Source organism: Curcuma longa, chromosome 11, assembly GCF_044706935.1.
Source record: "Curcuma longa cultivar G26 ecotype Majalengka, Jawa Barat chromosome 11, ITB_CL_G26_1.1, whole genome shotgun sequence".
Classification (NCBI taxonomy): Eukaryota; Viridiplantae; Streptophyta; class Magnoliopsida; order Zingiberales; family Zingiberaceae; genus Curcuma; species Curcuma longa.
In genome coordinates this window covers 16,528,684-16,553,524 of record NC_133871.1, presented here as the reverse complement: position 1 = coordinate 16,553,524, position 24,841 = coordinate 16,528,684, and the positions used below count along the sequence as shown (strand labels likewise).

The following is a 24,841-nucleotide window of genomic DNA, read 5'->3' as shown; positions in this document are numbered from 1 at the left end:
TCAACGATCTCCATTTGACTTTTATATTCTACCCACTCCTCAAGAACAAGGACTTGGACCTGGACCTGGACCTAGACCTGGACCTGGGTTTGGTCGAGCGAGACAATCGAATGAATCGAGCAAAGAAAGATCAGTTGAGTGGAATTAATGAGATTGGCGGCTAAAGAAAGATATGACCATTAATTAGTCTTTAGTTGGATGGAAATTAATTATAAGAGGAACAAGAAATTAAAATAAAATGACATCTTTATTTATACAAAAATATGGAAAGATAAAGAAATTCAATTCCATATTATTTATTCTATTTTAATTTATTTATATCGATATCTATCTAATAAGATAGACAAATTTTAAATTAAAATTTATATATACATATTTAATTTGTAAATACAAATAAGTACTATATAATTGAGAGTATTTAGTTAATTTGTCTGATTTTATTTTAGGCGGAGAGGGAGATCGATCAGGGTGGACAAATTGGAGAGATTAAATCAAATGGGTCAAATTTATCGAGTGAAGTTAGCGAGGCACGATGCAATATGCGAGAGCTAGAGTCAGGTGGATATATTGAGCGAGGCAAATAAATAAATATACTAACGGAGTTTTTCTTTTTTAATTTGAAATATAAATATAAGAATAAACAATTGAATTATATATATATATATATATATATATATATATAGATATATATATATATATATATATTAAGGATCATATATATATATGCATGCTTACTTACATGAAGATATGAATGAATTCTAAGAGTTAAAATTATATATATTTTTATTAGAGTAATAAACAAACGACTGCATGCATGCATGCTTAGTATAGTTGGTAGCTCACGGCCTGGCCTGCTCGTAAGCCCCCTAACAGCCACGCATGCCAAGACGCAAAACTACTGTCGAGTGTTGTGAGTATCCCTCTCACTCAGTTATTTGATGGTCGATTATAAACTGCCTCTCTGTAATTTTTCTTCTTTTACATAATCTAAGGACTAAATGTGAAGAGCATTTAATATGAACATAATCATCTTTTACTATAAAAATGAGTTATTATATATATATATTATTTTTTTACTTTTCCTTTTCCTTTCCACTGGCAATTATTCTTAGCTTCCTCAGGATATGATTAATTAGCCGCAAGTTCCTTGTTGGGTTCGCGCCTTCGCGGCATGCAACGTAACTATAGATCGATAATGCAAATGGCGACGAAGAGCATTCTGATCAGGGAATTGAAAGAAGAAAAAAAATAATTATTTATTTTATTGCTTTCAATATATATAATTACGTTGATATAACTTGGCATGCATGCATGCATTTTACAGAATACAGGGGTAACAATTAATATTATATATATTAATTAATTCGAATTTATATTTTTGGCTGAAAAACGATAAACCATGTTATGATAATAAGATTGGCCTGGACTATAAAATTGGCTTGGAAAATTTGGATGATTGACTGCATCAGGAAAGCCCTGCGTGGCCAAGCACAAGCCACTATGCTTCTCGTAGTAATGCCCGGCTTTGCCTCGCACATGGTCGATCAGGTTCCCAGTGTCCAATCGCAACGCTGGTTGGTCGGAGAAAATCTGTAAAAGGCGACCAGATCGACGGTCCTCCACTTGCGCCACCTTAATCTTGCCCTTGAATTTTCGGTCTAACACATAGTCGACGTCGTACCCAGCTGCAGCTCCAGTTCCATCTGAGATTGATCTACTGCCCACCTCGGTGGGCGATCGGAAGTCGAAGGAAGTTCCACGAACAGGCACGATCTTGCCGGTGGGGAGCGATCTGTCATCGACTTGAGTCATGCGAGAAGCCAAGATTTGAAGCTTATGATGTAAAATCGAGCCGCTATCATGGCCGCCAAGGTTCCAACACATGTGTTGAGCTAGGTTTATGGGAGTTGCCTTGTCCACAGGCGTCGCGATCATGTGCACGCTCAGCTCGTCGTCCTCGTACATTTCGTACGTCACGAACACATCCAAGGCTCCAGGAAAACCTATTTCAATTTTTTTTTAAAAAAAATGAAGATAACTAAGATTATATAATTCTTAATAAATATATATATTATATATATAGCAATGTTTTTATTTTATACGTACCTTGTTCTCCATCCGTGCTGCGGTAATGAAATGTGATAAATGGCACTGAAACATTTCGTCTATCTTCTGCTACTTCCCAAATAACTTTGTTGAATCCTCTATTTCCACCTAAACACGGACGAATAACATAAGCTTAATTAAAAGCTTACAAGAAAGAAAGAAATTTTTATAAAAAAAACATTTTTTTTAGTTCACTAATAATCACGACTACAATTAATTAAATGGGTTGATTAAAAAATTATATACCATTAAGTGAATCATTTCCATAGTTGCGGAAAAGATGTTACGTGGTTCCGTTGAGAGTAAATTCTGCATTTCCGATTTTATTTGCGACTCGTCCGACAACTCCTCCAAAGTAATTATTATCGGTCTGCTCGAATGGAAATAATTTAGTTAGATATTTTTCTATTAATTAGTAATTGTAATATTATTATTAAATATATAAATAAAAGAAACAAATTTCTTACTATATAAGGACCGATTCCATCAAATCCAAGAACTACATCAGCAAATTTTCCTATATATCATGCACCACCGTTAGAAAATATTACGGTTAGATATGGCAAAAAAATAATTATCATGCATGCTAAAAAGAGAAATCAAATATACTCGAAGTTAAGTGCACACACATATATATATACTAATTTATTTAAGCATATAAAACCTTTTGAATCTTGAACATAAATAGATTGAATAGTTGCACCCCAATTAGTGATATTGACAGTCATTAGTGATGATCTAAACTCATAAAACTCAACACTTTTCCTTTTGGCTCCCAAAGTAGAAGAAGCAAAGAAAGAGAGGGCGAGAATGAGAAAGAAGCCCATGAAGTTCTTCTGAGCCATCACAAGTTTAGAAAGAGAAATAAGTGGAAGATCAAAAACAAAAGAGAGGTAAAAAAAATTAAACGCGATGCATAATATAATTTATCTTTCTAAACTTGTGATGGCTTAGAAAGTTGCACTCGGACGAAATTTATAATGGAGAGACTTGCTTAAGATAGATAGGGTGGAAACCTCTCCAAATTAGAATATTTAGTTAGAATCATTAATTAGTTGGATCAGTTTCTTCTATAACTATCGATGATAAATTTGGAATCCTTAATTTTGTGCAATAAGTTGATATATGTCAGAATTTTTAGAACTATAACAGCTCTATGACTTTGTGAAACATCACCATCCAAAACCACAAACTTAACTATCACATATCAAATTTCTACTAGGTGCCTACAAAGTGCCCAACATGGACATGAACCTTGTATGACATCCGAACCAAATACAAGACATCACAACACATGGCTCAAATCATTTCCTTCTTTTGTGGAGATATATTGATTATCGATTTTCCTTATTTTCTCAAATCCGATTCTTGATTTTCTTGAACTTCCCTTGCCTTGCATCTGATCTTCCAACCTACATGTACTTTCTATAGTCAAGAATCTGATCTTCAACTTTTTTGGAATTTTCTTGCCTTGCATTCAATTTTCAACCTGCGAGGACTTTTCTTGCACACTTATTGCACGAGTTCAACCTTGTTCACTTAAACTTAAACAATTGTCAAATACCGAAACTTCGCATTGAGAGCATGATTGCATCAACAATTAATAAATTGTGTAAAGATTATCTATTAAATAGGGACGACATAAGTAGTAAATAGGGATGGAAATAAGTGCGAACACAATAAGATACATGCCTTATAGTAATTTTTAAAAATATATTTGTAAAATACAAGAGTAAATTGGTTTACAATATCATTTTAAAGTAGCCATTTTTTATTGTGTGTTTTATGTAACAAAATATTTTAATGTATGCTAGATTGCTAGCTTGTCTTTTTCAATTGGTGGGGCGAACCTAATCCACCATTTAATTAATGTCTCTATTCATATTTGAAAGAAAATCTTGATTCTTTCGATCTACTATTATAATTTTCAGAAAATAAATTATAATTATTGTTCGAACAGTATTGACTTGTTCTTATAAAAAATATTCTATCAAGATGGATCTAGAAATAGTTCTTTATTTATATGGATTTCTCATAGAGTGATCATGTATAATATAATCATTTGTTCCTTATCGGATACGTCAGACCATGATGACGTGGGCGAATACGTCAGTAGAATCAAAGGAATTCCCTATCGGATTCTAGCTACCAAAGTCAGCTTAATAAAGCCTGTTAACGTGTCGCATGTTGGATGAGATCATCCATTTAAACGCACAATAAAGGAAGCTTCTTTCAAAGAACAATTTTTCAAACTATAATTATGTGTAATAACACTAGTATTTTGATCAAATGAATTATTTTCTGCCAATTATTTAGTTTGTATTATTATTTATTTTGCATATTATGAGAATATAAAATCGGTTTAATTTGGAGAAACATTCTAAATTTATGGGTTGCTTAAAAAAATAGAATTGAAATATTAATTATGACTTTTTGAAACAATATATATTCTCCAGAAAACAAACGACTTTTTTCTCATTATAAATATTCATCAGAACGTATAATTTTTATATTATATATACCTGGCGGGATTAGAGAAACCATTAGCCGAGCCACATAATAATTTTTATTTATTATTTTTAATTCAGAATAATAAAAGCAGTTGCATTCTGACTTGGCGCTTCGAGAAGTCAATTTGTTCAATTATTTTTATCACCATGTGCGCAGGAGAGATGTCAAATCAAGCCCGCTTTGTTGACTTCGCTAGACCCGAATACGCTGGTGGAAATTTCGTTTCGCTCTTCAAAGTTTACCTATTTGTCTAAATACCATTCAAAGTAGTACTCCTCAGTACAGTAGCATTGGGTGCATGATGAATGATCCTTGACTAAATAATTGTCGGAAGCAAGATTTATGATTGAAGTGCCCAAGTGTCTAACTCTCATTAGAGAAATTATTATCTCTTACAAGTTCAAAGGATGCAATAGATATAACTCTCTCCCAAGATCTAACAACCGATATATAATTCGATTTAACTAGGTACTGTGTTGACATCAAAAATTACTTCCAGGGATATAATTGAATGGGTGATGATGGGACAGACTTGCTGAAATGGACAATAATCGAATCTTGACGAAGCCGAGATAATGTCTTCTTCCGTCATGGTCAAATATAATTTTTCGATTTACTTCTTTACAGGTGATCATGAGATCAACTGTGTAGGATTGCTGGATGATAGATTTCATATTTTATTGAAGTGTTAACCCCAAATAAATAATAAAATTTTTATTCTTAATTGAGTTTTTTTTAAAAAAAAATTTATAATGGACTAAGCGAGTCTAGCTCAATCTTGCCCACTTATAATGAGTGTATAATAGATCTAATCAACTCATCATCATATATACTGATATACACTTTAGTAAAAATGAAATCTATCATTCTAACAAATCCACACGATTTATAATTGACCCACTACAAAAAAAAAAAAAAAAAAAGAGGATAGTACATACTCATATACAGGAGCAAGTGATTGACTACGAAGCATACAAAGCTTTATTTTCACATCGGGCCCTTTCAATGAGGAAATAAAATTCTCGCAAATCTCGTGGCAGCCGCCAAAATCTATCGTCATCCATGACCCAAATTCGACGGGGACGACTTGACCCACCTCATCTTCCTCTTCCTCTTCCTCTTCCGGTTCCTCCTTTTAATCTATAAATATTAATCCATATCGATCTCCTCCGATCCTATTCAACCACGAGCGATCCCTCACGCATTTCTTCGGTCCATGGGAGCTTGCATCTCCTCTGCTTCAGCCACCGCCGCAGTCGACGACGACTCCAAGCACCAGTACCTCCAGACAGCCAAAGTCATCGCCCCCGACGGCTGTTTGCTGGAGTACCACGCCGAAATCACGGTCCGTGCCGTCCTCGACGACGCCGGCCACCACCTCTTTAATACTTTCCTCTGCAGCTCCGACGAGCTCTACTTCAACGCCAAAATCCCAGCTTTGGCGGCCGAAGAAACGCTTCGGCTAGGGCAGATCTACTTCCTCCTCCCCCTTTCCAAGCTCCACCACCCGCTCTCGGGCTCCGACATGGCGGAGCTCGCGGTGCGGGCTAGCGTGGCTCTCTCTACGTACACTTCCGACGACGGCGAACGGCGACGCAAGAGTGGTCGGAGACTCATGCCGGCGGCGATAGAGTTAGCGGGAGGGCAAGCCTTGCTTAATGAAGTCGTCAATGAGAAAGAAATTGGATTTTATTCGGAAATTTATAGCAGCGATCAGGATTATGCATCGAATTCATCTTTTGAGAAGAAGAAGAAGAAGAAGAAGACGATGATGAAGCGGAGTGAATCGGTGCGGATTAAATTCCGGCAACGACGGCGGAGTCGCAGGCAGAGGTTGAGCATGATAGAAGAGATTGTGTAGCCAACAAATATAATTGTCTAGAAGTTTTTTTTTTCCGAACAATTTTAATTCCACAGGATTTAATTAATTGTGTAAAGTTATATCGGCGATCGAGCAAGATAAAGCGTGCGTTAATTTGTTTTGTAATTCCATAGGATTTAATAAAACACATGATTCGTTTTGTAATTAAACTATATATTATAAAATTAATTTATTAAAAAATAGAAAATTTATATTTAATGTTATTTATAATTTCACCTGGATGGATAGCTAGCAGGACGAAATTTTTGAAAAAGAAAATGGAAAAGTCTCACGCTGACTTCGTGCGTTGGAAATGCCAATTTGTTGAATTATATATTATGAGAAAAATCAACACATTCGCATGCCCTTCATTTCATCGCCGTACGTCTGTATAACACGTACACATGTCAACTTAACCCGCTTTGTTGACTTCTCTAGATCCGAATCCGATAGATTTAAACTCGCTTTGCATTCCAAGCTGGAGACAACGTATCGTCTAGATGCATTTAGTTTATAACTTTTGTTTTTTATTTTTGTCCGTTAATATATATATATATACACGTCAATTGGTCCGGTGGCCATAGTAATGGTGGCGGTGCGTACAAATTATGTCAAAGGCTAAATTAAATATATTAATTATTAGTGGGAGTGCATGTATTTGCATGGCTGCCGGAGAGCCAGCAATGTGTATGCGTGAATTAAAGAGTAAGCCTGCCTGCAAAGTCTGAGACCATCAACCTAATTATTAACTCACCTAGCTAACTAGCTAGCTCCCTCATGAATGACCTGCAAGAAGATGAGCGAGCAGAAGAAGAACCACTTATTCAAAACCTACCCATCATTTTCTTCCATCTATCTTTCCTTAATTTCAACCCCATCGAGTAGCCTCGATCGCTCGCTAACTAGTTTGCTTTCTTTGACCTTGATGATTTCGCGATGAGATATATATATGTATAGACCGATGAGATATATATATATCTATGGCAAACGGAATTGATCATGAAATTTGATTGATTATTTGATTAATTATTTAATATGGATGAGCAGATCGTGCGTCCAAGGCTCGCCAGCCGGAGGTGGCGACGGCGAGGGGGAGGAGTTCGCTTGCGCTTCCACTGCCGTAACAGAAGCTTCTTAATCCCCCTGCTTCGAGTCAAGCTCTGCGCTCTCTGTTTACTCCTCCGGAGATGCCTCCGAGCCGCGAAGCGAGTCTTCGACGTCGCCGGCGATTCACGGTGGCGGGGTGGCGCCGGAGGCAGAAAAGGTTTGGTCGCCGGCAGCGCGTGCCGGCGGTCCAACTCTTTCCACGCCGAGGCGATGATCAAGGATTGCTTGGAGTTCATAAAGATGTCTTCCTCCCTCGCAGCGGAACAGGGAGCGCTGGCACCGGCGCCGGCGATGACTGTTTAATTAATTCCCGGCGGCAATCCATCGAGCTATGTAAAGTACTGTAAATTCATTCGTGAACACGTACTGTTTTCATTCTCTCTCTCCTGACTGTTTGTTTCGCTCGATCGTATTCGTATCGAAGGAATTATTGTGGATAAAATATTGATTAATTATATTCCAAATCTTAACCCGATCAAACTTAAGAAACAGCTTCGTGATCTTGATCTTCTTAATCATCCCAAACGATACGGTACTTCGTAAAGCTAGTTAAGGTGTTCTTCTTAAGAAACAGCTTCGTGATCTTGATCTTCTTAATTAATCATCCCAAACGATACGGTACTTCGTAAAGCTAGTTAAGGTGTTCTTCTATATAACTTGGCGAATTAAGGTACGTAGAATACAATGAATGCACAAAGATCACCAATCGATCGAAGAACCCTGGGCCAGCTTTTGAAACTAAATTAACTAAAGTGCTAACGATTAATGTTAATTGCTTCGACTCCAACTTCACCTTCATTATATTTATATATGTTTCTTCAATCGGCCGGTCTGAAATTAACCAACTTAAATATATTCTATTCATTATGTTTTTTAAAAGGGATTGTGTAAAGCCTGATCAATACAACTCTTAATTGGGCCGGAGTCTTTCACGGGAAAATAATTGTTTTTTTCTACAAATAAATTTGATATTTTTTGTAAGAAATGAATAATATTTAAGCACAATTATATATGGTTTGGAACAGATAGCTAGCTAGAGACTAATCATATTTGTTGAAAAAATAAATAACTTATTTGTTGAGTTTTTATCATTTGAAAAAAAATTCAAATTAATAGTTTCTCCTCGATCAAAATGACCGAGAACAATATCTCCTCTCCTTGGAAAGAGAGGAAGCCACATTCCCAGAAATCTATCCAAATTAAGGATGTGAATTGCAAAAGTAATAAGTAGGGCAGATGAAAGAGACAAGTTTATTTGTTTGCATTCATGAATTTAATTGATCATCATCAAATTTATAAAATTATTTTTGTTTTCTTATTTGAAATAAAAATTAATAATTAATTTTAATTTCTTTTGTAACCGGAGATTATTCAAAATATATACGAGGTTATTGAATTAATGACTCTTTAGTTTTACTAATTTGAATATATATCTATGAACGATCAATAGTTTTATAAAATAAATATTCATAAATTATTTTATTTTTTACTTATCAATTAATCGTGTTAAAAAGAGAGTTTGATGGGTACATTAAAAGTGACGATCAATGTGTCTCCTTTCAATAACTTTGAAAATAAAAGGTATTCCTTTTGTCATTTAATTATCATCGAATTAAATTTATTGCTTCAGTTATTTGTTTGCATCCATTTATAAATATTAATATTATGAATATTCTCATTGGTAACATTAAACACAATAAAATACAATAGACGTAAAACACTAAAATGATATATATATTATCATAAGCCAAGAAATTAATAAAAGTTAGTACTGCACATGTTTACTAAATCTATTGTTTTGTTTGTTTCAAAATTTTGCGTTCCATTATTATTTTTTGGATTTAAGTACAAAAATGGTAAACATCATACAATCCATTTTATTCTTTTGAGATGATATATCTACTTGACCAACTTTTTCTTTTTTGTCATTTTACATAATTCATGCTTTTTAAAACTCTCATCATTGAGCCTATTGATCAAGACATCCATTTACTGGTCCCATCAAAATAATAATAAAAAAATGAAAATTTGAGTCATTATATGGGTCTGTTGTTCTTGTCTACCTTAATTTCACTTGTTCATATTTGAACTTCAAACTAAATAATATTTCAACACTTATTCCCGCATGAATTGCTAATAATATATTTTAGTTAATTATTCTTCCTCTCTATCTATCCGTCGTTATCATTCTATTGTCTTTTTAAAATTACAACAAAAACATACCCATCACTAGAATGACAAAAGGATAAGTAAAATACAATTAGAAATGTCACAATATTGGCACTGTATTAGGAGGCATCTTAATAGAGGATATGACATTATGTATATAATTTTTCTTAATTAGAATATTAACTGCTTTATCATGCCTCACTTGGCTGTTTATTAGGGAATGGCCCCCAAAGGGGCCATCCAAGACAGATTCTTTACCGTCTGATCATGATCAAAGGATGATGCATTGGCCACGTGGCCATCACCACATGAAGCCCATGTGAGAGCTGGATAGAGATGTGAGGTGAGGCCATAACTCTGAGTCCATTTCAATGAAAAGAGAAGGCTAGCTATGAAAGGATCATATATATCTATAGGTCAAGTTGCCAAGATTCCATGATGCTAATTGAAGGATATGTATATCTCGTTATGAAAAAAATAAAATTTATACTAGTCAGATTTATTAATTTTTTTAATATTTGTCTCGATTTGTCGTATCCGTGTATTTATAATCGATTTAGACTTTAGAGGAAAAATAATATTGAAGGTTAGAGTAATAGTTAAAATCGTATACAACTTTGTGCATGTAGCTAGGTCAAAATTTATTGTTGCATGAATTTGACTTTCCACTTCTTACCACGTGGCCTTATAATCAAAAAAGGAAAAGATCTGTGATGAGATAAAATGTTGTTAGATTGTCAATGCCTACATTTGCAAAGCCAACTCCATGCATTGGATTTAATTTCTTAGAAAAAATTGATGAACATGCATGCTTCGCAGTTGACCTGGCATGGTTAGTTAACATCGGCAGCAACATATATATTTGACTAAATCGTCAGTCAATGGTATTTCTACACTTAACTTCGGAAAACAGGCATGTATAAAATAAAATGTAAATATAATTATAAAAATTGACTAAAACATGACTGTTCAAAGAAAGGAAAAAAAAAAAATCAAATAAAGGGCTTTTCATTAAAAAGATGAACTGTTGGCTTTTTCTTTTTGCCTATATTTAGCCCTCCATATCCAAGTCTTCATCTCATGCCTTCTAAACAACAACAGCGATAACGATAACAAGAAAAAGTCATCGGAGATGAACTCGGGTTTGTTAAGCATGGCGGAGGCAAGGTTGCCACCGGGGTTTCGGTTTCACCCCCGCGACGAGGAGCTCGTTTGCGACTACCTCGAGAAGAAGGTGATGAACACAGCAAATCACAGTATGATGATCGACCTCAACCTCAACAAGTTCGAGCCATGGGATCTTCCAGGTGCGATACAAAGTAGTACTGCTACAAGTATTTGAATCACGAACAAGATATTATATCAAGTTAATTAATTTCCATAAACTTCGTTTAGTTTCCTGTTTATCAGATTCAGAAATATTAAAATCCTTCTGACAAACTCTCTCTTGCTTCATATATATATAATTTTTCTTTAATGAGTCAGTTTTAAGAGAGTTTCGGTCGATTTGAACTATCAGTAGTTCGTTTGCCTTGTTGAAATATGAAATGAATGAAAGATTGATGTGTCCGATAACAGAGATGGCATGCGTGGGAGGCAAAGAGTGGTACTTCTTCACCTGCCGAGACCGAAAATATGCGACGGGGAAACGCACGAACCGCGCGACCGAAAGTGGATATTGGAAGGCGACGGGGAAGGACCAGCGAGTGAGCCGGCGAGGGGAACTGGTAGGAATGAGGAAGACCTTGGTTTTCTACGGAGGAAGAGCTCCAATGGGGAAGAAGACCAACTGGGTCATGCATGAATTCAGACTGGAATTGAGAGAGTCTTCGCAGGTCCATCGCATGGTATATAGAAATTTTCTAAATTACAGAGTCCTTTTAATTTGCTCGCTGTCATATTGCCATCGACTTAAGTCAATCTAATTAAAATTAACGCAATAAGAAAGCACGAAAGCAATAACCAGTGGCGTCGTTACTAAGAATGTTGTATGAGCTAGATTACGGAGACACTGACCTGCGTTGTGTTGTACCATTGGAGCAGGAAGATTGGGTCCTGTGCAGAGTATTCTGCAAGAGCAGGGGAATCATCACCTCCAACTCGAAGCCAAGCATAGAGTCCGTCGCTACAAACTCTTCAGCTCCCCTCCCTTCATCCTACATGGACACTATCAAGTTTGACAGCGAAGAAGAAGACTGGCAAATAGCCTGCTTCTCTAGCCTCCCTTCCAGTTCTGTGTCCCTGCAAGACACGATATTACTCCAAACGGGTGCGGAAGGCAGTAACGTGGTTGCGGGTCGTCGCATGCCAGACTCGATTTGTCGTGAAGAAGAGGCGATGAAGGAGGCCGGGTTGGTCAGTCATTTCCCCAAGCTGGAGGGGAAAACAGAGGAGGATCGCTTGGAGAGGTTCATACAGCAAGATGGCTGGTCTCACATGCTCAGCTCCTTCTAGGAACATGTATAAGGATCGAAGTAGAATTAAAATAGTTAGTAGTGCTGAAAAAGTGTTCTGTTTATTTTAATGGACATGTATAACGATAACAAATGGAAGGTGGAGGTTGTATGGCTAAAGTGAGCTTTCGCTCGCTCGCTCGCATAGATGTGAATAGATGTGTATGGAAATGAAGAGAAGGAAAATTCTTCTGTAATTAAAATCATCAGCGTAGGTTTAATATATGGATGGATAAACTATAAACAAAAATGATGGGCATTTGTACCTTTCCATAAATTTCAACTCTCATCGTCTACTTTTGTCATGTCTGCCGCACCTGCGGCGCTAGCCTGGATTGAAATTCATCTATTCTATTTGGAATCGAGTGAAAGCGATAGAAAGAAAAATGATGACAGAGGGTGAGCGAGAACAAGAAAAAGAAAAGAGAATGGCACCGGCTTACTCTATCATCACGAATACAACAGGTGCGGTGGCCGGTGGGAATTCATCTATTTGGGAGTAATTGAACAATGCAATGCTGTAACTAAATATTGAATTGTTTTAAACACAATAATAATAATAATAATAATAATAATAATAATAATAATAATAATAATAATAATAATAGAATTGACTGCGACAATGAGCTAGGTTATGTTTAAGGTTTCTCTAAACCACACACGACCAACATATCATATTGATAGAAAGTTATAAGGAGATCCTCTTCGTATCATAGAACACAAGTATGTATTGCTTGACGGTTGTAAAAGTGAGAAAAAGAATTGTAAGATTCTGTGAAGAAATGATCTCATCGATTATAATTAATTAGACAATTACAATCACAGTATTATCAAGAACTATATGATGACCGAGCATAAAAGTACATAAAGGCCATTAACAACTTCCCACACTGATCTATCAGAAATGAAGTCGAGCAAACGTCGCAAACACTACATGTTTCCCAACATTTTGGATCTAGACACAGGTCGAGTAAACTGTTTAGTTTGCAAAATTATCTAGCACCAGTTCTAGAACTCATAGAAGAATGATAGTTGGTGCTTCTCTGCTTGCGGTAAGAAGTGTAGACGTCATCATACTGGCTCACCTCGTTTGGATTTGCCGTTGCACCGAGACCTAATCTCCCTGAGCTACTCTCTGTCTTGCGGTCTACACTGCCATCAGGGTAGGAACCAGTTTCAGGGTCCATCTGCAAGTTGGGAGGTGGAGGAATGCATGCCCCACCCTTTCGAACAGGAGATTCTCTCTCATAGTCATGGTATTCATCTTTCAAATCAGATTGTGCCATTGGGCCTTCTGATGGGTTGACCTCTCCAATCTCCTTGAAGAACTTGGACACACGGTCAAGAATCTCAGAAGGAGTCACGGTGGGCGGGGGAACGACAGTTGGTATATCAAGTGGGCTCAAAGGAGAGTAGGGCACACCGCTGCCAATCTGCATCTTTCTCACCATGCCAGGAATGAGCCCAGGTGGGAACAGTGGATAAGGTGGAGCACTTTGATCGGTTATGGCAATAGGTGATTGGATCGGTACAGCTGCAGGGACAGAACTCTGGGCTGCTGCTGGGAAAATGCCAACAGGTACTTGGTTCATTGCAAATGGCTGACCGGCAGCAGGTGCAAAAGGTGGGGTTGACGTAACAGGCAGGTGTTTACCCGCATCTTGTTGACCAACCGAACTCAAGTTAGGGTTTTGCTTGTCTGCCCATTGTTGAGTTGTTAGGCCTGCAAAACAATAATAAAAAATCCCAAAAAAACAACAATTCTCATCGTCAATTCACTATGGCATAGTAGACATATATTTACCATGAGTGTTGAAGGATCTGACAAAAAAGAATATATATATATATATATATATATATATATTGTAAGATGATTATCACGGAGAAGTGCGTTGCTTAAAGCAAATATAAGAGAGAGTAACCTGTGAAACTCGATGGATCTGATACACTCATCATTTCCTTTTGTGTGGATGACCGGAATGGTAATCCACCAGTCATTTCTATCTCAAGGCCTTTGATGATTTCTTGGTCAAATACTTCTTTAGAAGCCCAAAACTGTAATATCTTCTCAAGACGAGATTGATTAGCATCTTTGTTATGAGGGTTACTGTAAATCCTTGCAAGCATGGATCCCAGCACAGGTCTAAATGCAAGTGCTTCATTATCAAGCTCTTGAGGACTGATCCGGCGTTGCAAGCTACAAAAAAATAAGGTTGAGACAGGATTATGGACTAAATTTTGGTGGCAAAGATCTATATATTTTCCCAAGCATAAAAAAGGAATAATAATAAATCAATAGTGAGAATGGAGGAATTGCCAGGGGGACGATAGGAGAAAGTAAAGAAAAACTTGTCTGATAACAGAAAAAGGACAGACAGGAACGCAAAAATAGACAGAAAAATGCAACATATGTCCCCATATTTTATCTTGTTTTTGACCTGTAGTTCTATCTTAACTCCGTCAAGTCAATAGATCAACTTACTAACAGTGTATGTGCGTTTGTTCAGGTCTCAGAATCTATAATCTAGCCAAAGTAACCCCTAATACCAACAGGAAAAGGTTTGCAAGCATATTAACTTAACATGCTATTTCAAATAAAAGATACCTGAGCAAAAGATTGTAGTCTAAGATTAAAAATGAGATATATGAGCAAAACAAGGATCTAAGAATACCTTGTTTTCAGAAACAAATTACAAATAAGAGCAAGATACACATCTATCAAGATGGTTTGTAAAGTCTAGTAGATTTTAATGTCTAAAATAGAGAACCAAGCACTCAGATGTGGATATTAATGCTTTAAACTGCAGTGGTAGAAATCACAGCCTTACATTAAACCATTATAGTGCTAAAACCAACCTGTATGACTATCATTTTTAAATTGTACATGTGATTCCTGGTATTCAATATTTAACAAGATATTTCTTTCTCCAATGCCTTAAAAAAATTAAGATTTTTTTTATCATTCTTTTGTTCATAAACCAAGATTGCTCATACATGTGAGATGTAACTAAATGCTACGTGTGCACATAACTTCAATCAGGGACAACATTATTTGCCAAAAGTATTTGGGCGTCTTATAATCCTATTGAACCTAAGCTAATCTTATGCTTGATATGCAATAAATAAATAAAGGTCAACTGATGGTAGAAACAGACAATATCCACACATAAAACCAAACTGTTAAGTTACAGAGTGAGCCAGTGAGATTACTCATAGCAAAAGCAAGTATAAACTGAAATAATCACACATACCACTGAACTATTAAGTAAGAGTATTCGCAATGAAAGCAAGCATACAACAATCATACATGCAAAACATCTTCAATACCTGTCGAAGAGGATGTCATTGGCTAGAAAAATAATATGCATCTGCCTCTCAGCATCTTCTAGAGCAAAAATTCTATCTCTAAGAGCTTCAGCCAAAGCAGGTGCAAAAGGTGATCTTTGCATGAACCACATTTTGGCTCCCTTAATAGACTCCTTGGTGCCAGTTAGATTAGTAAGTACACCATTAAGCTCTGCTCCAACATCAGAAGGAAGTGGCCCTGATAGGCCCTTGAATTTTGTTGATGGTTCATAATCAGATCGGGGCTGTCCCATGTAGGGCTGGGAATGAAGAGGCTGTTGATGCTGATCATAGTAAGGTGGATAAGTAGGTTGGTGTAACTGAGATGCACCCAATGGAGAACCTGTAGAACCAGTTCCAGTGCCTAAAGAAGGAAGATTTAGAGCAGATGGATTTATCATGGGATTATAGGATGGGGGCATCACTGACATAGGAGGGAAAGGATGGTTGAAGGGTGCACCAGAGGCTCGTGTTGACAGCCATAACTTGTATCTATAATAACTATGACCCTCACCACCAAAAAGAAAGCTGTACTCAGGATTGTCATGTTGCTTCTCACGGATCATAGCTTCAAACTCAGGGCCATTCTTGGCAGCATACTCGACTAATTTATCAATCCGCTTCTGGAGCTCTGGATCTGAAGGAGGAGGAGCAGGCGGAAGAGCTGAATCATATGGGTGTGCATATGGAGGCGGAGTCATTAAATGAGAGGTTGGATTGTGAGGACCAAATGCAGCTGATGATGACTGTTGTTGTTGGAGACCAAGATGAGGATGAGGATAGAGCTGCTGTGGTGGTGGAAAAGGACGAGGGTAAGGAGGGAATTGTTGGAGAGACGGATGAGGAGGTAAGAACTGTGATCCATGTACTTGGTGAGGGAACTGTTGACTCTGTGGATGGAAACCAAACTGTTGTTGAGGTGGCATGCCTGCATGCTGCTGCTGCTGCTGTTGCTGAGCAAATGCCATGGCTGCTGCATAGTCATGAGCTTGTCGATCCATCAAAATAGACGATAAAAGATGTCAACAATTGACACCTTCAAGTGTTAATACAATTTCTTCCTTCTCCCTAACATATAGAAAAGCACCACTGTAATGAGTAAAAAAAGAGGACAATGAAATAAACTATATTCTAAGAGTACTAAAAGTGTAATTAATAACATTATTCTTCAGGGAGAAAATTGGTTGTAATTTGATAGATAGCCTAAGAAAGGTATTTCCAAAAAAAATATTTCACAACAAAATCAGGTATTAAGTTAAACATGGTGGCAATTAGCTGAAGGTGAAGAGTAGGGTACATGTTAAATAGCCTCATGAGAGGAGGGAAGGTATGCAACTTAACAAGTGGGAACAGATGGCTAAATACTTTTTTAACAAAAAAAACTGGAAAATTAATTATCAAGGTATAAGAAATCCAAGATGCAACTGCTTTATGACAAAAGCGTTGTGAGAACACAAAAACTAATGACTAATGTGTTGAGTCTATACCCAGTGTATATCAGTACATCAAACTCAACCCAAACATGAAGAAAAAAAATTTAAGACAAATATATCACATAAATAATATAACTCTATAAATATTCCGAACCAATAATATGCATAGTCAATATATAAACCTGGCAAAATGAAATGCTTGAAATTTTATGAACAAATAGACAAAAAATAACAGAATTTTTTTCAGCAATAAAAGCAAAAGGAGAAATTTAAATAAAAATTCCCTAAAATACAATGCAACAAAGTTTATGAGCCAAACCAAATAGATTGGAGCTGAAAATTTTCTATTCCATCTCGGTGGCTAAACAAATATTGAACTTGTTGTCCTATTAACTAAAACAAGATCCTATTAAATCTCACTCTTGATCTCTCATACAGGATACAGCTCAAATGCATATTTTAAGCACATTTATATGAACTCATTTCATATCTTATTTAGTGATCATCAGTAAGCTCACTTACAAATCTAGTCAACTACATGAGTTGATTGACTAAGTACTTTCCAATTAAGCTACATCATTGAAGTTGACTTCTGATAACATGCATATTATCACCAAAGAAAGCCATAGCAAACTGTATTAGAGAACCTCAGGAAAACCTAGTCCCTTAATATATGTAATGTTAAACAATGCAAACACTCAAAAGTCATGGTACAAATTGACATAACAAAGATTTAAACTTGAAGAAAAATGAACAGGAGAGATGTGATGCCCCAAATGAGTTGCCATGGCCATTAGTGTGGAATGGCACCCATGACGGTCACGTAACAATCTCTTGCACTAAGCAGAAACAACTATGCAACAAAAACACTAGTTACAAGAGAAACACATAAGAAATACATCAATAAGTACCAAATTGTAAAAAAAAATGATAATAAAACCGCAAAAATCTAAAAAACTTGAAAAAAGTGTATGAATTGTCCACATCCTCTTTTTGTAGCCCTCGATCAACAAATAAATGGAGTCAACAAGGAAAATGACTGAGCAAGCAACATAATGAATGAACATACATGTATTATGCAAATAGAAAAATCCAGTAAGACACGCAAGGTTATAAACCACAAATTATGCCATGTATGACAATTTGCAGCCTCACATCCACCTACTATCAACTAGAACTGCAATCAATGGACATGGTTGGATCGTCCATGAGGATATACCTTGCACTGATAAAGAATCGTGCATGTGTACACTCCAACATGTGCACAATTACCAAAGGTGACCTGAGTATACTACGTCTAACCTGCCACTCGCACTGATAAAGAATGGTGCATGTGTACACTCCAACATGTGCACAATTACTAAAGGTGACCTGAGTATACTACGTCTAACCTGCTACCCGCCAACATGAGCAACATGCAGAAGAGATAAAACTGCTGTAACTGCTCACCATACCCTAACCTAAGGTAACACTTCATCAGCATGCATCACAATACCCACATATAAACCAAATTTATTATATCTGAGTTCAGCATGTAACTATACCAAAGGTAAAAATGACCTACATTTTGTCACGCCCCATATGTCACGAGAAGGCCGTCCGAAAAATTTCGCAACATCTCCCCAGTAACTATGACAATTCCCTAAATACATGCACAAATACACGGCCACAGGCGGCCGGAAATAGGACTACACGTCCAATAGACACACACAAATGCAATCAAATATAGAATAAGGCCCACACGGCCACACAACAGCTAACACATGCATACTACTCAACATAATCAAATTCTACGAAACGGAAAACATCGTAAATCCAACAAAACGAATAACTACAACGTAAATCCGACATGACTACTGTAATATGATAAATCCAACTAAGACGACATATCCACGAAAAAGTAAATATACTAGACGAAACATAACTGAAAGGAAACAACTATACTACTACCAACAACCTCCTGATGTGAGACAGCAGCAGTCAACCGAACTCCAAGCTCCAAGTAACCTATCTGCTACCTGGGGAGAAAACAAAACAATCCCCAGGGTCTGGGTAGTGAGCATTGATTGCTCAGTGGATACAGGAATATCGAAATGCATGAAAAGATAAACAGGAGAGTAAACACTAATCAACAGATATGAATATCAACAGATAACAGAGGTCATGGTAATCAAGCATGGTATCTCAACGAGAACAATAAGGAAAGAATATCTACACAACAGATATGGATATCAGTTACATGTGAGCATGTAATTAATGGAAGTCGAGCATGGTATATCAACTGAATGGTAAAGAAGAAGAATATATGGCAACAGGTATATATATATGATCATGTATGTAATGTCATACAAATACAACAGTCATAGCAAACAAGTGCAACAGTCGAAATCAGATGCATAAATTAAACTATGTAATAATCCTACCAACAATGCATGTAAAACACACGGCAACCATCGCAAACAAATGCAAGTCTCTGTCCGCACTCTGCATTCCCCAGTCACCCTCCCAGAGCACAGTGAACTGAGGGGCCAGACAAGACATACTGCACAGACTCCAACACACAAACCACCGTAATCTGGTGGGGAGCGGCAGTGTAACAGGAGGGCTATATAGCCAGTCCTGGTTGCACCCAACAATAGTGCAAGTTGGCTCTTTCCACTTATCACACCACTACACGGTGCAGGACCAGAGCCAACAAGAACAGCCAACAATGTTGTCCGCAACATCAACAACTATCATGAATGCATGATGATCATTCCAACATGTAGTAGCTACAGATAATTAGCATGCTTATCAGGAATAATGAGAGGTCAACATGGATCAACGACACAACGGTAATACAGGTCTACAGTAGATGAATCCATTGAAGGTTATACAACATGAATCAGGTAATGAATCATACATGTGTCAACAGGATAAATGATATAGTTACAAAAGTATCAATATGGAATCAACCGATCATCACAAGGTCAACAGTAGGTTTCAAGCATGGATATCAAAGGTATTATCTAAAGAACTACGTCAAATAACAGGAAGACAACAGAAGAGATAAAATAGTAACAAGATGAACATGCACTATGAAAAGACGACCTGTGCTGACCAAACACAGGAATACCCACCTGATCAGATGTCTATCAACGCTAGAACCCCCAGAAAATAAGCTCACTCCGTATAATAGGACCAATAAATCAAGGTCCTGCAACAAACGATAATACAATACTTACTACAGCCATAACGTATCAAATGACAGTAATTAAATTCACGATTTAACCCAAGTTTACCTAAATCGGATCAACTATGATCAACACAAGTCGACCAAACTGATTCAAAGATTTAGCACTACTTGCCCATTTAAATTAATCCAACAACTAATCAATTTAACTTATTTAATTGATCCTTCTTTAATTACATCTTAATTACCTACTAATTAATAATTAACCCCGCAAATTAATTACTTGACCACATTAATTAAATCGATTACAAACTAAATTAAACCATTAATAATTCTATACTTAACACTACCTCACTTAGCTAATCCCAATCAATGACCATTAACCACTTCTAATCATGATATCAGTTCAAGCAATTTATTACTAATTATTAAACTGATTAATAATCTACTAGATTAATTATTTTAATTAATCCAATATTATTTGTTTAAGTAAACAAGCTTTAATTAATTAATTAACCTTAATCTAATTTACTCAATTAAACTCGTTCTACAATTTAATCTTATTTACAAACTTCAACCGAATTTAAGTTATCCTACAACAAAACTAGTAAAAAACCAAAACCGAATCCAAACTAACGCAACAAACAAACTCTAATTAACCTAATTAGATCATTCTTTAATTAGGTCAACACATCCACTATGCTAATCCAACATAGACCCCAAAATCAAATTTCATCTAACCTACATCAGGATTAATCCCATTATCCTAGTATTCCAATCAAACAGAGCACATTAACATAACAGGACTGAACCAGACTTTTCCCCAAATCCCCCTAATCGGCAGTTCCTCACAGCAAGCACAACCATAACAAGAAACGAATCAAGAAGGGATCTTACCTCCGATTGAAACCTTAAGAACCCTAGATTTCAGCCCACTTCGGTTCTTGAACTCGCGAGCGAGGGAGGCGGCGCTCGAAGGCTTATGTTCAGGAAGAAGAAGAAGAATCAGCAATGGCAGCTGGCTGGGCAGTGGCGGCCGGCTCTGAGTGGCATCAGTCGGCGGCGGCGGCGGGGGAAGAAGGCGGCTGCGATTGTTGGCTTCGGGCGGTGTCTCTCTGCAGAGGGCGGCGGCGTCGGGCTGAGGAAGAAGAGAAACGGGAAAGGGCGATGGCGGCTTGCGGTTGGCGACGGAGGAAGAAGAAGAAGAGAAGGGGAAGGGTGGCGGCGATGTTGGGCAGCAAGGCGGGAGGAGGCGATGGCTTCGATCGGCGGCAGCGCAAACAGAGACCGGGTGGAGAAAAATCGCGATGAGGAGAAGGTTTCGGCGTTGTAGGTTTTTTATTGATTCCTTATTGGATCCCTAATGGTTTGGGTTTAAACCATTAAGCTATTAACCCATCCTGTACCTCATAACCATTAATCTAATTAGATGAGTTAGGGTTTGATCAATCCAACAAGCCAACTCATGATTAACTTAATAATATCCATCTTCCATAAACCCCATAAATCAAGATTAGTTATATTTTACGATTTACCCCTTTAGGTTCCGATATTTTACATTCTCCCCCACTAATAAAAATTTGATCCCCAAATTTACTACTTACTTACTATAATGTTGAAATATCATACTACTTAAATCATACCTCGAGAAACGGGTCCGTCAATCCGCTGTGCTTCCTCTCGTGTGATAGAATATGCACGACTGAACTCCGTGTTGAACGGCTGTGTAGCTGGCTGAGGTGTGATCTGCTGATAGTGAAGTCTGCACTACTGGTGGCTGCTGCTGCAATGGAGTCGCTGCATAACAAATCTCGGGCTGAGCAGATGCCGGAAATACTATATAGTCTCTCCCCTGTATCTGGTATAACTGTCCAGAGGAAGGTAGTCATCGTCCTGGGGTGCGCTATAAGGATCGTGTACGGTGAATAGCGCGTGTCGCTTTTTGAAATCTTTCGTTCGTTTTTCTGTCAAACTGCACTGCTGGTGGGTTAGTACGTGCTGCTGCAACCTTGTTCGAGGCGGAGAAACCCGTCGCAATAACTTAAGCAATAAATTAAAAGCAAATCTTGTGCCCGATCTGGAAGTCCTGAGCGCCCCGCACTCCTTCTGGATCTTCCCCGGTTGCAAGAACTGGCCTCTTTTGCGTTTCACAGCACCACAGAATGAGTTGGGAGGTTTCTGGCTTGAATTGTCTCGTTTCTGGGCGTTCACCTATACTGCCCCTGGGTCGACTCCAGCAAGCCCTGAGTCTCTCCCCTGTATCTGGTATAAATGGGCTGGGTCGACTCCAGGAGTCGAGGGCAAGGACTCCAGCCGGAATCCGAAAAAACTCAAAACACCAATTTTGTAGATCTCTGAAAGAGCTTTCTCGAGACCCGGCTTATGGCTGTTTGAGGTCGTCCATGCATACAAAGAAGCAAACCTAACTTTACCTTGTGAGTCTAACTTCGGATTTCTCCCGAAATCCTGGGTTATCTTACCCACTCCATTCTGGAGAATTTGTGCCAACCAAGTCACCCAGACTTGTTGGACTTGTGCTCGGCTCTGTCGTTGCCCCCCAGGACTTGCAACTGATCTCCAGCCAGTGAGCTCTCCAAGTCCAGTGGGCAATCACCCACTCATATGACCAGGCTGTTTGCAATAGTAACAAACCGCCTGATCGGACGGACAATCCGCAACCTGATGTTCACTAGATCCAGTGCATCTTGCACCAACACATATGACCAGGCTGTTTGCAATAGTAACAAACCGCCTGATCGTTCCGCAACCTGATGTTCACTAGCAGCGATAGCATTTCTTCTCCGTACTGTCCTTTCGCTGGGATCCACCCGAAGATTCCGTAGGATATTTACCTTTCCGCCATCTAGAGAAGTCCTGTGTCCCGGATTCCTGAGCTAGCCTCTTCTGACCAGAAGTCTGGAAACTCGGACCCTTCGATTTTTCTGCGTCTCTCTCACGCGTGAGCTGCCGCTGAGTAGACTCAATGATCAGTGCCCGCTCTAAGGCCTCTCTGAAGGTACTGATGGGGCAACTAGACATCTTCGAGCGAATGTACGGAGCTAAACCCTGCGTAAAATGGAACAGTTGATTTTTATCCTGAGTCACCATATGAGGGCAGAACTCGCCAAGTCTGGAAAACTCTGCAAGGTATTCTGCAACTGATCTATCCTTCTGCTTCAGATTCATGAACTCTTGACTCTGTGTCTGGCAGAAAAAATGGGCACAGGCGAGAGGCCGTCCGAAAAATTTCGACCTCCCGGGAGGGTGACTGGGGAGTTCTGCCTCCCGGGATAGATGTACGCTCACTTGGCTACCAGGATTCATAAACTCTAGTACTTAACCTGAAGGTCTAGAGTTCGAATTCTAGGGAAGGCAAAAATCTACTGACCAGGGGTGGAAAAGACCTAGTGAGTAACGGCACGGCCGAGGGTCGTCGGTTGACGACATAAGGGGTCGCCAGTTAGGCCACCCAAGGGACCACCAAGGGGCCGCCAGTTGGGCCGCCCAAGGGGCCGAGGGGCCGGGTCGTTACACATTTAACATGTAAGCATATCATAAATGAATAATAGATATCATAAAAACTAGCATGGCGCATATGTCCAATAAAAACAATTAGAGTCCAGAAGGACAATGTGAGTAATACAAGAAAAAGAGGCAAAGATAGCATCAGGATTCCCAGTACAAATTCATACATCAATCTCTAACTCCACACAAGTTAACCCCCATCAAGAAATAACACTCTGACTCCTAATGAACACACACTAAATTGACAACCCGCATCACCATTTTAATAGCAAACAATAATCCTCTATTTCCCAACAACACCACACTAATTATCAAACAAAGTTTTAACTCTCGATGCAACATTATCCCCTAACCTACCTCTTGCATAACCTATCCAGAACTCGAAATCCCACCCACAAACTCACAAGAGAACCACAACACCGGATTAAATGTATCCACTCCACAAGTATGGTTTGGAACAACTAAAATATTACCAGTTATAAAATAAAATAGGTTACCACGACTCTCCTAGAGTGCTCCCATACACAACCTGCAAAATGAGCACTCCCTTTGGTTACCTCTTCTATGGTTCGACCCAATTCTAGGAAAAGAGAAGAGGAACCTTCTTACACGCAACAATTTGTAGAATCTAACACGAATGAAACGCTAAAGCTGGAATAGAACACCTCCTTGCTGCTCCACGATGTAGTCGCACATCCGAGGGATTCTGGAAAACAAAAGGAGAGTTTTTACAAGGACAACGCACGACGAGAATCAATACCACAGTGGGGTACGAGCTCACGCCTAATGAGATTTGGAGTGCAGGAAGATGTCAGAAGTCTTGCTCGATGCTACTGCAACTGGGACTCAAACTTACAGCAGTGTACGAGGGAACTAAGGGTTGCGGCTGTCGATTCTACGGAAGAGGGCAGCAGGAAGGCGCAAAGGCAGGCGGCGACAGGCGACAGGCTACAGGCGACGGCGAGGGGGAGTTTCAGGAGATGAGGAAAGGACAGAGAAGAAAGCAGCATCAACCCTAAATTGATTTTGAGTCTGAACCGGATCGAATTTATTTGGTTCGGGTTAAATTCAGTTCCGATTCAATCGAAATAGGTCTAAATTCAAATTCGATCCGAGTCCAAATCAATATCCATCTGATCAACTCTTAAATAGCTGTTCT

General features: G+C 38.2%; 3 protein-coding genes and 1 pseudogene across 8 annotated transcripts; 2 read left to right on the top strand and 2 right to left on the bottom strand.

Annotated features, from left to right (window-relative positions):
- Nucleotides 1-1,359: 1,359 nt before the first annotated feature.
- Nucleotides 1,360-2,951, bottom strand: LOC141837234 (uncharacterized; annotated as a pseudogene).
- Nucleotides 2,952-5,815: 2,864 nt separating this feature from the next.
- LOC141836865 (uncharacterized) lies at nt 5,816-6,478 on the top strand. The gene has a single exon (XM_074724332.1). It carries the CDS (start codon nt 5,834-5,836, stop codon nt 6,476-6,478), a length of 645 nt encoding a protein of 214 aa, XP_074580433.1. The 5' UTR covers nt 5,816-5,833.
- A 4,331-nt stretch (nt 6,479-10,809) lies between these two features.
- Nucleotides 10,810-12,432, top strand: LOC141840884 (NAC domain-containing protein 21/22-like). Its single transcript, XM_074728974.1, has 3 exons — nt 10,810-11,061; nt 11,333-11,601; nt 11,798-12,432. Exons 1-3 carry the CDS (start codon nt 10,887-10,889, stop codon nt 12,206-12,208), a joined length of 855 nt encoding a protein of 284 aa, XP_074585075.1. The 5' UTR covers nt 10,810-10,886; the 3' UTR covers nt 12,209-12,432.
- Nucleotides 12,433-13,034: 602 nt separating this feature from the next.
- On the bottom strand, nt 13,035-24,653 carry LOC141838885 (SUPPRESSOR-OF-WHITE-APRICOT/SURP RNA-binding domain containing protein 1). 6 transcript variants are annotated; one of them, XM_074726494.1, is made up of 7 exons: nt 24,464-24,653; nt 24,292-24,388; nt 24,156-24,211; nt 18,943-19,003; nt 15,535-16,620; nt 14,130-14,404; nt 13,035-13,930 (listed from the first exon to the last, which is right to left on the bottom strand). In XM_074726494.1, the coding sequence occupies exons 5-7, from the start codon at nt 16,551-16,553 to the stop codon at nt 13,200-13,202; spliced, it is 2,025 nt and encodes a 674-aa protein (XP_074582595.1). In that variant the 5' UTR covers nt 16,554-16,620; nt 18,943-19,003; nt 24,156-24,211; nt 24,292-24,388; nt 24,464-24,653; the 3' UTR covers nt 13,035-13,199. The 6 variants fall into 6 exon arrangements, with proteins under 6 accessions (XP_074582595.1, XP_074582594.1, XP_074582597.1 ...); XM_074726493.1 differs by having other exon boundaries at nt 24,156-24,388; XM_074726496.1 differs by lacking the exon at nt 24,156-24,211 and having other exon boundaries at nt 24,316-24,388.
- Between the last annotated feature and the right edge of the window lie 188 nt (nt 24,654-24,841).

Coding starts and splice junctions, on each gene's coding strand:
- LOC141836865 (XM_074724332.1), top strand. CDS start 5,834: ATGGGAGCTTGCATCTCCTCTGCTTCAGCCACCGCCGCAGTCGACGAC.
- LOC141840884 (XM_074728974.1), top strand. CDS start 10,887: ATGAACTCGGGTTTGTTAAGCATGGCGGAGGCAAGGTTGCCACCGGGG. Junction 11,062..11,332: donor CGAGCCATGGGATCTTCCAG/GTGCGATACAAA, acceptor GTCCGATAACAG/AGATGGCATGCGTGGGAGGC. Junction 11,602..11,797: donor CTTCGCAGGTCCATCGCATG/GTATATAGAAAT, acceptor CCATTGGAGCAG/GAAGATTGGGTCCTGTGCAG.
- LOC141838885 (XM_074726493.1), bottom strand. CDS start 16,553: ATGGATCGACAAGCTCATGACTATGCAGCAGCCATGGCATTTGCTCAG. Junction 14,405..15,534: donor AATGACATCCTCTTCGACAG/GTATTGAAGATG, acceptor ATTTTTTTGTAG/CTTGCAACGCCGGATCAGTC. Junction 13,931..14,129: donor AGATCCATCGAGTTTCACAG/GTTACTCTCTCT, acceptor ATTGTTTTGCAG/GCCTAACAACTCAACAATGG.